General features: G+C 39.6%; 1 protein-coding gene across 7 annotated transcripts in view; it reads left to right on the forward strand.

Annotated features, from left to right (window-relative positions):
• The window catches only part of ddah1 (dimethylarginine dimethylaminohydrolase 1), a 76,095-nt gene extending 61,213 nt beyond the window's left edge, over positions 1–14,882 (forward strand). For all 7 annotated transcript variants that reach the window (XM_044200976.1, XM_044200973.1, XM_044200972.1 and 4 more), the window contains 3 exons: positions 1,881–2,000; positions 7,804–7,947; positions 12,042–14,882. In XM_044200976.1, the coding sequence (XP_044056911.1) occupies positions 1,881–2,000; positions 7,804–7,947; positions 12,042–12,158 (381 nt within the window). In that variant the 3' untranslated portion in view covers positions 12,159–14,882. The remainder of the gene's footprint in view (positions 1–1,880; positions 2,001–7,803; positions 7,948–12,041) is intronic.
• Positions 14,883–14,891: the final 9 nt, after the last annotated feature.

Here is a 14,891-nt window from a genome sequence, read left to right on the forward strand (position 1 = left end):
CAAGGATTTGTCTTGATAAGGGAAAAGTATGACTCGTATTTCTAATTTTACACTGCAACAAAACTTCCTGTTCATGGATAAGGAATGAAAAAAGTTCAGATTACATAATTCCCAGTTGTCCTTTTGTATCTTCTAAACAAGTGCCAAGGAAAGAGTTCAGGAAAACATCAGGGATGGAGTAATTTAAGTTTTTCGCATGGTGAACTGCCAAGTGCTATTCTTTTATTCAGTCTCAATAACTATTTCAGTGAATCATAGCACTTTAATTGAGCTAATGATGCAGTACAAATATTGACCTGAAAAGTGTTAACATATACTTGAATGGAAAATGTCACGATAGAGTGTAACGATGGAAAATGTACACAACACTTCATAGGTTTTTATGAAGCTAAGAGCTATAAAAGCCCATTCAAAACATATTATGGTGATTAAGAAAACATGTGGATGTCAGTTGGAAGTTATTTTCTTAGGCGCAAATCAAAATTTATATGGTCTTGTAAATGTATTCACATAGATTCAGGAAGGAAAATAAGCTTATAGTCTGATATCCTGTCATAATTCAAATTACAGCTCAGTATCACTTCAAGGTTTACAAATCTCTGTAGGACTCAACTCTGGCTTTTGCAATTCTCAAAAGGCTTACAGTATGTCTAAGTGTCACAAATTGTGAGTCCATGTATCAAATGCTCAATCAGTCAACTTGAAAGTGGGAAATTCTTCCAGTCCAGTAAATCAGTACATCAAAATCAAAACAAAGTCAGTGGTAAAATGATGTTATTTCAGCAGGATATGCTATGCTATAATTTGTCAAATATGAACCCCAGGCTTTAATTCTTGCAAGGGTTTCAACAGGCATTTTAATGAAGGGGTCAGTCCAAAATCAGCTGTTGAAGGCTAAAAATAAATAAACATTATAGGCCCCTATACAGTACTGTAGAAGTGATCCTATGCTGCACTAATATGGCTACTGTCAGTTAAATGTGATCAAACCACACCCACACAGTCCTGATGAAGCAGATTACCTGAGATGTTTATTGTTACACTCTTTGTTAACTTTGATTGTTGCTTCATGTTATAGAGAAATACTTAAGATTTGAAGCAAAGTTTTTAGGGGCTTAAAGGATTTAAAAGATCCCCAATCAGCATGTTCAGGTGTAAATAAAACCATTATCAATGGCAGTTGTTTTAAATGCCATTTTATATTACCTGTTGTTTTGTAACACCTCAACATTAGGTATGCAACATCCTGCAGCTAGAGAAAATCTCTCCAATCAGGCACCTACAAGTTGCTCTGTAATATCCCCATGAGCCCTGGGCTCAGTAACATCATCTCCCAGACACTCCTGCTGTTTCCGCCCCTGAGCAGCCCACTGCTTCATTTAAAGGCCACTTTAGACACAGTTTAACGATACTGCACAAACCACTACAGTGCATTTCACTTACACTGCCTGGAGCTGTATTGCTTTGTTGTGGTTCAAAAGAATTGTGAAGCAGACAAAGGACGACTTGCACTGAGTTATCACACCTGTGCAATCCTATCTTTTTAGGATTCAACTACATATAAATGAAGAAGCTTTACATTATACAGCCATACACGTCATTATAGATATGTGTGGGACAATATTACCACAGTTTATATATTGGTCTATGACATTGTTTGTTGTACATAAGATTTGTCTCTTTTTGTAAATGCAGTAGAGAACTACCTACGTAGAATTACAATTTAGACGAAACAAAAAACAACAAACCAAAAGTGATTCCTGCTCAACAGTTTGACCCTTTTATTATTTAATGAATTATTTATCACCTGGGCCTGTCTTATCTTCATGAAGCTCATCATATTCAGTTCTTGCTTTACCTATTTGGATTGTGTTTTGCAGGACTACGCTGTGTCGACCGTGCCTGTGCTGGAAGGGCTGCACCTGAAAAGCTTCTGCAGTATGGGAGGACCAGGCCTAATTGTCATCGGCTCCAGTGAACCAGCACAGAAAGCCCTCAAAGTATGGAGTTTGTGTACGTGGATGTCGTAGTGTATGTGCATTGAAAGCATCATCCAATTGCAGTGCTTCCCCCAGCTGTAGTCATGGAAACCACTGAATCAATGTAGTGGCACTGTTTTTATGACAATGACGCACATTGACGCATCGGATTCTCATTTGGTCGAGTCTTGGCTCGATGCTGTTGGTATGAACAGCCCTGTGCTTTTTTTCTCCCATTCTGCAAAGTATTCAGCAAGAATAACACAACAAGACAGGACATCACACGTGTTGATTCAGAGCAGACTCCCTTACTTACAGCTCGATTGCTGCTTCCCACTGCAAACACATTGAAACCACCTGTCACCTTAATCCGTCCTCATTAATTCATATTCTCAGCTAATCTGAGGGGATTGCCCCTGGCGCTCACACTCCGGCTTCAATTACAAAGGTGTTGTCCTTCCATTAAACAGCTTGAGCTCATTACTGTATAAAAGGCTTCTGAATCAGACAGATTGATCGTTTTCACAAAGAGAGTAATAAATCTCTGCCTATCCCTCTGATGGAATTATTGTGAAAATTCCCAAACATCCAACACGTGAGACTGAATGTGAACTTTTTTGACAGCACACATGACTGAAATACAGTGGAATATGTAATGTCGTATTTACACAGCATAGACACATGCTGTACATCTAATTACATAAGTATGAAGACTTACACACAAGCATATACTGCCTTGACCCTGACAGGTCCTCACTGGCAGGGCTTTTCACCTGCCTCCTAGTGTGATGTCTCCCCCTACTGGCCCAAACCCAAGGTTACTTTCAAGTCATTTAAAAGTCAGTGTATCTCAGGGGCAATTAAAACCAGACAATCTAACAGCACATCCTAATGAGGCAAAATACTGGATGAGAGCAGCACAAGATCAGACTGGTTGGTTTTGTAAGCACGTTTGCATTTTTGAAGCAAGAATATCTCGAGAATCTATGCATTAACACACACGCTAGTTGTTTTATTCCTGCATCGACTCATTAAGATTCCTGCCTGTTTGATCACCCCAGTAATTAGCTACTGGAGCAAGGAGTGGCCGTTAGCAAGACTTAATGACAGACTGCTCGCTTTCTAATTATGGCTTACGTCACCCTCTCTTGCAGCAATTAGCTCCTGTTTTAAAGGACTTTTAACGACCCTGGATTTGTAATTAGGTAATGTTCTCATTGTGGGGGGAGTGAGATCTCATGAATGCTGTTTTAATGAATTCAAAGTGCTTGTTTTGGATGTGGATACAGCTCTTATAGCAACGAGACTCCATGTCTGTGTACCTTTGGACAAAGACACTTTGTACAAATTAAAGTTGGAGCCCGACTAATTCAGTTTTTAGGGAGCTAGATTTTGCTGCTATAGGAGCTGCACTGAAAAAGAGAGGAGGACCTGACCTGTTTGCAGTATCAGTTTGGATTAGAGGGTCTATATATATCACTGACATCTGGTTAATTAGGCTGTTAATTTTTACTCTGTTTTACAGTTTGGCTCTGTCTTTATCTGTGATTTTTTTAACAATAAGGCTCAGTGTTCAGGATGTGTATATGTGTAGTTGTCGTCTCCTGTCTGTGTTTATCTCTCCCAAGAATGAGAATACATGTTGACCGGATGGATTTCATCATCCATCTGCCGCTGTCACTGCCAAACTTCACTCATGAAGTCATCATCCCCAAAATATCGCCTCTGTCAGAGGCTGCAGCACCCACTCCCTGTCCTTGTTCTCTCACACACTATTCCCTCCCAAAAGTGGACTTGCGGCCAGGCTCTAGCTCACCATCACCATTTTACAGTTTGATTCATGAGGTCATTACTCTCTACTGGTCAGGGTTTGATCTTCACCTCAAGGATGTTTCCATGCTCTTGAGTTTTATAGGTAATGAGGTGACAACATGGTGAAGGTTATATTCAGGATGAGTTGTGTTTGATGACCAAATCCTGATCACAAACACACATACACAAGCAAGTTACCAAAATATGAACATATTCTACATTTTTGATTAATGTTGATGTTTGATGAACAAATTGATGGGTTATCTAGTATGTTTAATATCAGGAAAAGAATGGCATTAGGTTTCCTTGCCTGTGATGTCAAAGCAGCAGCTGATACCACATTTTAGATTACAGATTTAGGTCTCTGAACTGTCGCCTTGTTTCATCCTGGGACAATAATCGGAAGAGAAAAAGAGTCTACAGCCCCGCTAACGGCTCTACTGCTAAATGCTAACATCAGCATGCTAACATGCTCACAATGATAATGCTAACAGGGCGAAGTTTAGCAGGTATAATGTTTACCATATTCACTATCTTATTTCAGCATGTTAGCATGCTAGCATTTGCTTATTAGCACTAAACACAAAGTATAGCTGAGGCTGATGGGAATGTCATTAGTTTTGCAGGTATTTAGTCATTAACCAAAGTATTGGTTAAACTAGAGGAAAAGTTCAAATTCATCCTTTGGGGGACATGAATTTATGTACAAATTTTCATGGCAATCTTTTCAATAGTTGTTGAGATATTTCAGTCTGGCCCAAATAGTGGACCAACAGACCGGCAGACATCCCCACCACTAGCATTTTTGCAGTGTGTATCATATCAGGAAAAGGGCCATATATGGCATTTGAGCACTAGCTTTCCTTTCCAATTATGTTATCGAGTCCCTGAGTCAGCTGCAGAATCAGACAGAATCAGCTGATACCAGATGATAGATTACAGAAAAGGGTCTCTGAATCATTGCCTTGCCTTGACTCCATTGCCTTGAAAAACATTAAAAATGGGAATTGTTTCAGGGTACTATTCTGAATTCTTTTCTTTTCTCAGTATTATCAGAGATGTTCTGCATCCTCCCCTCCCCTTCCTTCCATCCTAGTCATCTTCCATCAAATACCTTAGGGTGCAGCAATAAACACTCCAATAATATTTCCAGAGTGAAATGTGTGTCAAGGAGCAATAACCAACATTTATTATACATCAACAGGAAGCTAATTCAATTCCAGCCTCAAGTAGGATTTGTCTTGTACATGCTGCTGTTGTTCATCAGTGAAAAGAAGTATTGTAAAACTTTTAAAGGCTTCCTGGGAAGGATTACTACAATGTGCATTATAGATATTCATACCAGGAGCCAAAACACAGATTATGCTGATGATCACGGTGGAGGTCCAGTAAATTGTCATTGTGTTTTTGTTAACTGGTCAAGATTGTCATTGCCCAGGGTGGATTTTATTACCTTCCAGTAAATATTTTGTTTTAGCAGCTCTGACTGAGCAGATTCTGCTGCCCAGTTACCACTCTGTGTATTACCTGGACCTCAGCCACTGTCCAGAAGTAAGCTGCTGCTGATTTGCTATAGCTTTATACCTGGTTGAGGGCCAGGATGACTATGTAGAAGCCTTGGTTCTTCATTTTTTCTTTTGCTCTTAATGGGACAGTTCACCCCGAAATCAAAAATACATATTTTTCCTCTTATCTGTGTCAAAAAATGCAGACATCTCTACGGCTGATATCTCCAAAACACAGCAACTCAAACCAAAACAATCTAGATGGATAAATAGCACTACAGATTAGAGGGAAAATATGATTTTTTGATTTTGGGGTGAACTGTCCCTTTTAACACTTGATGAAGATGCACAAATCAGAGAAATATTAATGATGTCAGGCAGACGAACTGATGTTAGCAAAAGCTTCTGAAAGTCTAATCTAAGAAGTGCTTAAAAACATACAGTAACCACGATAACCTTCCCTTGATGTTTTATTTCTTGAGGCCCAAAATTTGAATAAATTAAAACAACTTCAATATTAAAAATACTTGAGCTAGTAATCTGTTCATTGTCAGTGGGTACACCCGGTCAATATAAGGCCAGAGAACCAACTGTTCCATTAGCCAGGTGAAATTTTCTAAGGATTTCATGGGTCAGAACTTTACACGAAGCACGAAGACATTCTGCTGTAGGGCATTTTCTATACACCCTGAATAGTTTATCCTCTCCGTCTTTATTGAGAAAATGAGATCTTTTAGAGACAGAGTGAAGCAGGAACAACTGTGATCTTTGGAGTCAACGTTTACTTTCCTCTCTACCACTCTAAATCCCCCTTGTGTGTGAGAGACGGTGTTGGCGGTCACGCACATGGACAGTGTTTTCATTTAGGGCTGCTGCAATTACCTAACACACCCACAAGTGACCTGGGAATGTGTGTGGTGTGGTTACACACATACAGCCATATGCACACACACTTCTTGTACTCCACCCTGTAGCCCTGCAATGTCAGCTCCTATAAAGTGAATTTGATTTTTTTTGCATTATCAGTCATTTGAAGGGCCTGTTAATTTTAAAAGTTTATTAATCAAAAATAATATGGTTCTTAGATGTATAAAAATATTAGTGGCTCTATCAGTTTGCTGGTGTAATGTATGATTACCTTTTTTATACTTTGTTTCTAACATTGTTGGTTCAAAACTTAATTTCTGTGTTGGTTTTGCACGACACTTTCCAGAGATCACTGCTCCATTTAACAATGAGTCAAGTCTTGTGAAAACTTTTTCCTTGGGTTTTCTCTTTAATGATGGGATTTACTGCTCACACTATTCGCACAATTGTTCTTCTATTTATTCCAACCAAACACTGTTGCTGCTGCCAGAAACATAAAATGTGTCACTTCCTGTGTGCCAAATAGATTTTCCCAGGAAAGCCCTAACAGAGCACATTTGCTATTGGGTTGGATCAGTTGGCAATAGACATCTGTTTGCATGACAATAACTAACTTTTTTCAGGGTACAAGGAGTGTGAGTGTATTCCACTTATTATGCGAGTAATATAATGCAAAGTAATACATATTTGTATATAACTCACAGAGAAAAAGGCCTTTCCCATCTCAGTAAACTCCCTGGTCCTCCCTATTGCAGCAGACCCAGTCAGTGGGAACTGAAATGAAAACATCTTCAGCCACAAAGCCCATTGTGCTCACAAACCACACATTTTCCTCCCATGTTTGTATTTGTGTCATCAAATTCACTCAGTCACTCCTCCAAACCTATGTGTGTCAAGCAGACGTCACACATTTTGGTTGCAGTGTAGTCCCATAGATAGCATTTGGTGAATTTCATAAGCAAAGTCTGATCTACAGAAATTACATTTTTTTCATAATTTCAACTTTTAATAATTACCTTGTTTGACTGAACTCATCCTGCTCATGATTGAAGATGAAAGATGATGACAGAAAGAGGAGCAGTAGAAAAGTGTAAAAAAGAGACAGAGGAGGTCTATATTTGGTAAAAAATCTCCCTTTTCAAAATACCTTTTCTGAATGTTGACGCATTGGATTTTTTTTTACTCGCTTTCCACCTCCCCTCCCCTTCTCGTCTCTGAGGTATCCGTCCGCAGATTTTCTGCTCATAAACATTAAGAGGCACCTGCCTCTCCTCTGGTCATAACATCCTCACCCCCCGACTTCCACTTGGCAACATGGGTGTCTTCTCAGCCTCTCTCCCCTCACCGCCTGTTCCACCTTCAACTCCTTCAGATTACATAAATAACATGACATCTGCTGAGAAAGAATGTCTATCTTCTCCTGCATTCTCCATTAAGGCCCCCCAGGCCCTGAAAGTGGTTTGGCCAGCAGAAAGATGTGGTTCTGCCTTTGGTACTGTGGCCTTGCTTCTGCCTCAAAGTGTCTGATTGTCTGAATACTGTTTTCTGTCTGTCTCTCTGAATGTCATGTGGACTCCCACAGCCTGTTGTTTGTATACCTAAATGTCTATTTCCTGTCTGTCTCTTATATGTGTGTGTAGATCATGCAGCAAATGAGTGACCATCGTTATGACAAACTGACGGTGCCTGATGACCTCGCTGCCAACTGCATCTACATGAATCTACCTGATAAGGGACATGTGCTTCTGCACTGCACAGCAGAGGAGTTTCCAGAGAGTTCAAAGGTAATGCTCAGCTTATTTCACATCCACACACAGTAACATTGTCTCATGCACACAATCACACATGTATTTGCAATCCTGATGTTATACCTTTGGGAGGAAGAAACACCGTCAGGACAGCCAGACTGGTTTGTGGCTTCAATTTAAAGATCACTTGCCTTTGATGCTCTCCGTCCTGTCCAGACCTCTGAGACAAACAACTGGCTGGTGAGGAAAATCCTGCAGAATCTATGTGGTTGTTTTACACAGGCCACTGCAGGTCAACCACAGCCAGCACTGTGCTTTTTTAACAAAGGAACCTGCAGTTTTATGTGAAGTGATCTTTTGTGGACATGAGTCTGACCACAGACTAGGAGCCAGAGACGTAGGAGTCATAGGAAAAAAAACTCTGGGAGGGTGGTATTTTCCACAGAATTTGAGTTAATCAACAAAGTTGATCATCAAAACCATTCTTAAAGCTGTTATAATCAACATTTTTATTAACAGTGGATTAAATGACTATGTGTATGTGAGGTCACTTGTTGTGTCGAATCCACAGAGAATTATCACCTGATTCTGCAGTTCCCCCCAGCTCCGCAGAGCATTATAGAGTCTTTCAGCTCATTGTTTTGGTTTTTGGTTCGCAACTTTGCTGTTTTGGTTCAGTTTCACCGCTCTCATCATTTCTAGACGCAGCAGGCAGCTGTTTTCAGCGGAAAAACTCTCCCCATTGATAAACCGTAATGTATGTGTCCTTCCCAGCATTAAATAACTCATAGACATTGTTAGAAACCAGCTGGTGAACATAGTGGAGCATTTAGCAGCTAAAGAGACAGCTATTTCCCTTAGGAGATGTTGGAGACCAAACCAGGGCTAAAAGGAAAGTCAATGTTGGACTTTCATTTGTCAGATGAACACAATCACAACTCCAAATGAATGCTAATGCTGCTCCGTATACGCAGGACATGTAAATAAGCCACTGTTTTGTCGCCATATCAACTTTATAAGGCGTAGTATCTTAAATATCTTCATATACAAACTATACAGATGATTTAATCTTTTAATAAGCAAGCAAATTACAAAAAAAATACTTGTTACATTTTATTTCTTTTCTACACTTAAAACTACTTATTAGTAGTGTGAACTGTAAAATAAAGGCAAAATGACAAAAATGTATCTTAAAAAAAGATGCATCCCTGACTGCACCAATCCAGATTAAAGTAAAATGGCTTGCCGTTAGATAGAAAAATAGTCTTTTTGTACTTATGGTTGCCAAGTTGGCACTATTTCAGGAACTCATAAAGGAAACTCTAAAAGGAATCTATAATTTCAAAGAAATGTTGAAGAGTTGCCCTGGGTGCCCCCTGAAGAACTATCCTTATAGAATGTGTTCTGTGTTAAACTGTTAAGTGCTGTATGCTGGCTCACTGTACCTGGCTGAACTCATCTTCAACAGTGTCTCGCAGCATACACTATCACTGCATGAACATGTATAACCATAACCTTTCTTAAATTTCTTTCAAACATACAGTGACCTACTTGCAAAAACCGGCAATATGTGCCTTTCACTCATGACACTTGCATATTGTTTTCCACAGTAGCTCACCGTGAATTATGTGTTATCGTCTCACTTTGTTGGGGTTTGGAAAGACTTAGCAGTAGCTGTGTTATTTAGATGCTTTGGGGTCACTCCACATCACAACAAGTCAAAAGGATTCTTATAGGATCGAACCCAGCAACCTACAATGTGCAGAGACAGTGCTCAGACCTCAAAATGTACTCTGTGGTTAAAACCCCAACCTCCGCCAGCTATTTTTAGAAGGAAGAATTCACAAAATTATGCGTCTTTGGACTTACATCCACAGCGAAGGATCAGTTTTTTCCAGGAAGATTAACTGAGGGAATTCAACTTGAGCATAATAAAAATCTATTTATGTAACTCATGCTTCCTGCTTTGGTAGCACCTTTTTAGTGGACCATTTGGAACAATATTTGAGAAATGTATGTTTGTTCCATGATCCAGTTTCAATGTTCAAACCCACCAGAAATTGGCCTGAAACCCATTTTTGGTCCAAACCTGTGTTTAAGAAATTGTAGCTTAAAGAAAATGGAAAAATATAAATAGCACAAGACATAACACAGGCAGGGATAGTTTTATCAGAGTTGACTATCATGCCCTGTTGTATAGAAAGTCTATAGTTGGAACTTGTTGCTTGTTCCTCCAATGAGATGTAGAGATTTTTCAGCACAGAGACATTCTGCAAGACTTCTGCTGCTTTCTAACTCTAAACATTGTCTGTCTTAATCTCCGGTCTATTTTTAGTTTGCTCGTGAAGTTACATAAGAGTTCCACATTAACAAAGGCAGGGGGTCATGAGAGAGGATTGGTGGGGTCGGAGGGGGTGGAGACGGGACATCTTTAATGGGTAGCAGTGGCGACGGCTCTAGAAGACTCAGTTTGGAGATAAAGAAACTGAGCAGACAACAGGCCCAGTGAAAAACAGCCGCCCCTACTGTGTGGGACCATGCCACCCTCCGACCCAACATATAAATCTCAACCGCAATAATGAGAACTCGGCTGGAAATATTCAAAAACAGAGACACTTTGGAGGTGGAGATGCTATAAACGGTGGGGGATTTACTGATGTTGTTTTGGGGGAGTTATATAAAAGCACTACCTTCCCTGAGTCGATCCTCTGATCATATGGTCTAAACAGATGTTTTTTTAAATGGCAGTGTTGCTCAGTCGGTCCAAAACTTTGGTTCAGACTGAAATATCTCAACAAGTGTTGGATGGATTGCCAGACAGATGTTCATGTTCCCCAGAGGAGGATTCCATCTGATCTGGTGTCACCATGAAGTTGACATTTTGTTTTTAGCGAAATATCTCCACAACTATTGGACGGATTGCCATGAAATTTGGTACACACATTCATGGTACCCAGAGGATGAATTCTAATGACTCTGGTGATCCTCTGACTTTTCATCTAGTGCCACCATGAGGTTGACATTTGTGGTCGGAGTGAGATGTCAACCCCAACTATTGGATGCGCTGCCATTCAATTTGGTACATGTATTCATGTTCCCCTCAGGATCAACTCTAATAACTTTGGTGATCCCTTAACTCATCTAGTGCCATCAGGTCAAAATTAAAATCTATTTAATACTTTAGTTTTTGACCAAAGACCTGCAAAAAAGTAATTATGTGAAAATGTTACAGAAATATGCATTAATGCCGTATTGTTAAGTGGTATAATGATGGTACAGAAGAGCATCATGGTGCAGTGCCATTGTTTAAATTACTTAAGGAAGAGCCCCAGCCTTTACATTTGAGTGTGGTGGCTTTAAACATGGCATTTGGATCACCAGAGGCTTCGTCAGCCACATTGCATCATGAGATAAGAATTTGTTTAGTTGGCCCCTCTGGCTGTGCCGCAAGGCCTCGCTCAGTATCACAGCAGGGTTGAAGTGAGTTTAAAGAGAAAAATATCCTGGTTTGGAGGTCTGGTAGGAAAACACTGGTTTTCTTCTGGAAAATGTCCACAGGGTGACACACTACTTTATGAGGGTCTTTTGAGAATGTCGTAATAGTTCTCACTCCCATCTTTTTTTATATTTTGCCGGGAGACCAGGAAACCTTCTTGAATGCTTGTTCTCCTACTTCACATTTTGTGTCTCTCTGCAGGGCTTTTATATCGCAGAACATTGCAAGTTGACAAGTAGAGTAAACAATTTTAAGTGTTGCATAAGTTTTAAGTTAAACTACGGCCAGTTGAGCCTTTTTTAAAGAGCTTGTTGTAGTGCTGGCTGGTCAATACCTGTAACACTGGCTTACAGATCTGATACCCAAGGGCAGAGCCAGGAGGTAGCTGTTGCCATGACAATATCTATTTTGTATTTGATTATTTCTTTAATGTAGAAGGGCATGTTCTTGATTTCCCAAATATATCATAGCATTAAAACATATTTTTCCTATGATATTTGGCTGAAAACCGATGATCTGTTGAATTTCAGCTGACATAATTTTATAATAACCATCGATAAATTCTAAACAGAATAATCTTAAAATGACAGGAAGTCAGTTTTTCCAATGACAGCCTTGTCTGTGTGTCCCGCAGGTGTTTGAGAAACTGAAGGACCACATGCTGATCCCTGTGTCCAACATGGAGAAGGTCAAAGTGGATGGAGCCCTCACATGCTGCTCTGTACTCATCAACAAGAAGGCCAACATCTGAGCATGCTCACCAGGGGGTCTCTTAGTGCACGGTAACCAAGGATCCCGAGGTTTAACTATCTTTGTACTTAGGGGAAAGACAGGCAAGTTTGTTGTTGCTGAGGGACAAAGAAAATATAAATTGGAGGGAGTCATCTCGTCTCCCCTTTCCCCCAAAATGCTCAAATTACATTAAAAAGTGTGTGAATAGTTCAGTTGACATAAAACACAATTAGTTTTAGGTTATCATTGTCTCTGTAAGGCTATCACATTAATTTTTATTTTGCTCTTGATTTTATATTTTAACATTTTAACATACAAAAGAACAGGCTTGCAGGTTAGATAATGGGTCATAAATTCTCAAGCCAACTGTTTTTGACAGTATTCTGCTTCTTAACAACTAGTCTACAAACTATTAAAATTTTATTCTAATTAATTACAAGTCTGATGAGGGAAGATCTGATCCCAGATCAGAAGATTAGTAGACCATGTGCCATATTGACCCCCCCCCAAACCTGCAGAACCCCTACTGCTCGTGTGTAGACCAATCCTCACTTACTGTTCGATGTTTACAACCCTTTAAGAGAACCACGCAGAACAGAGCACTGGACCAACAACACCAGGTGGATCTGTTTGATAAATAGTTTTTGTTGGCATCGAAAAGTACAGTCTTACCAACATTGCCCTGCAGGTTTATGAATTATGTAACTAACACAGACTTCTACAGTGAAACATGTATACAGTTGGTTTATACTGTTTACATGTACCATTTTAACTGTGATTTGATTTTGTGTGTTTGGTTATTGTGTTTGCAATTGGGACTCTGTATTTTGGAGCAAGGTGGAGGAAAAAAAAATCCTGCTACTGCTATAAAAAGGTTATTGTCAGTGTTGCTATTTAGCAGTCTTAAACTTGTATTTTTAATGACTTCTGTTTATTTACAGTTGGTTCTGAGTAAATTTCATGACCATTCATTATTTCAAAACCACTAACACACCATTGTGTATTTTATAAAAATGCATGGCCATCAATCCGACTACTAGGTTCCTTTGATTTCTCATTCTAAAAATACAGTTCTTGAAAAGCCTTCTGGAGATATTAACTTTTGGTGTGATCGCAGTTATTTGTTTTATGTGATTTGTTGATTTTGTGATTGATATTGAAAGTACTGCCATTGAGACCTGACTACTGCTTAGTAATAATTGCTATTGATTGTACAGTACTGGAGATGATTTTTGACTGATCTTAATAATTGCCACCAGCTACAGAAGCTACCACTAGCCTGTTAATTTATGCTACAAGGACCATGGCCATTTTGTTTAAACAATTTTGCATCCCTCCTGGTAAGCCTTTGTTTAGATATATGTGGGGATGCAAACTAATCTGTGCCAACCCTACAGAGGACAGATAACAGCTGCCTGTGTGGGAAATGTATGTTTTCATTATTAGAAGATGAACTAAGCTTTCATTTAGTCCAACGTATAACACCTCTGCTCCTTTTTAATGTACAATGCCTGTATGGAAAACCAATGACTTCACCCCTGCTGAATTATTCTGAAGGCACTGTAGTTCTCTCAAACCATTGGTTCTGCCTGCGTTGATTACACTGGTTCTTTTTTTGTTCTCGGCAGTTTTTACTGACTAAGAGCATGCTGTGAAGCTGATGTCTGTTCCACTAAATCCAATAGCAATGTGACCACAGTGAGAGAGTTTGCACACTGCATGCAATTTAAAGGCTGTTGATGAGCTCTGTTTTGGTGGCCTTATCTCTGTTGCTGAATTCATTGTTTGAGGCCTGTAGACAGTACATGTAAACATGTACACTGTACATATACTATATACTGTACATGTTAAAGCCCATCACATCTGAAAGCATGTTGTTTCTCAATGTGACTGTAAGTGAAAGTTGAGGAAATGACATCAGGAGGTGATTCAACCTCCCTCCATAGACGTTTGTGTATGGGCAAGCGGGCAGTGATGATGAAACATGGAAAGAATTCCTGCTGGGAGGAGAGGCTTGTACACCAGTAAACACTGACTCTCTTAAACTTTCTCTGTCTTTCTCTTGACTGTCTCACTCTCAGCACTCACTTTCTCCCACCCTCTGCTATTGCCTCATAGACGATCTGGGCTAATTTATGACCATGATATCATACAGTCTGGCGAACACTGTAGATGTGATGGCCTGCCATTAAAGTGTGACACTAGTAGTATATTTTACAGAAGGTGGCTGGCTGGATGCAGTGTGATAGCATAGTACAGAGCATCCAGTTCTGATTCTCAATCAGTTACTCCAGAAGGCTGAGCCAGACAGGACCAGTCATACACTTTCTGATTAGTACAATATCAATCACTGGATTTTAGGCAAGTAAAGTAATTTCATCTAAAATTCTCATCCACTCTCACATTGCTCTATGTCACCTCTTGGGTTGTACATCTCTGGGGCACCACAACCTTTTCCTATCGCTGATTTAAAATCAGAATAACATTTAATACATTTTTGGCTCTTGGCTGGCAAGGCTGGATGTGAGTAACTGCTCCTGAAAAAGTGTGCTGACTTTGCTGAGGGCTTATTTATGCTCTTACTAATCCCCTCACTCATCCCCGTAGTCACTGATGTTGTGTTTGCCCTTGTTCCAACTCAGGTCTCTTGGTTTTCATACAAGTTGTGAGTAATAATTATTTGAGTCATCTTCAATTGAGCTTTTCGCCTACTTTGTGTAATAAATTAACATCTAGCATCTAACTGTTTGTG

This window comes from Siniperca chuatsi, linkage group LG6 (assembly GCF_020085105.1).
Source record: "Siniperca chuatsi isolate FFG_IHB_CAS linkage group LG6, ASM2008510v1, whole genome shotgun sequence".
In the NCBI taxonomy this organism is placed as follows: domain Eukaryota; kingdom Metazoa; phylum Chordata; class Actinopteri; order Centrarchiformes; family Sinipercidae; genus Siniperca; species Siniperca chuatsi.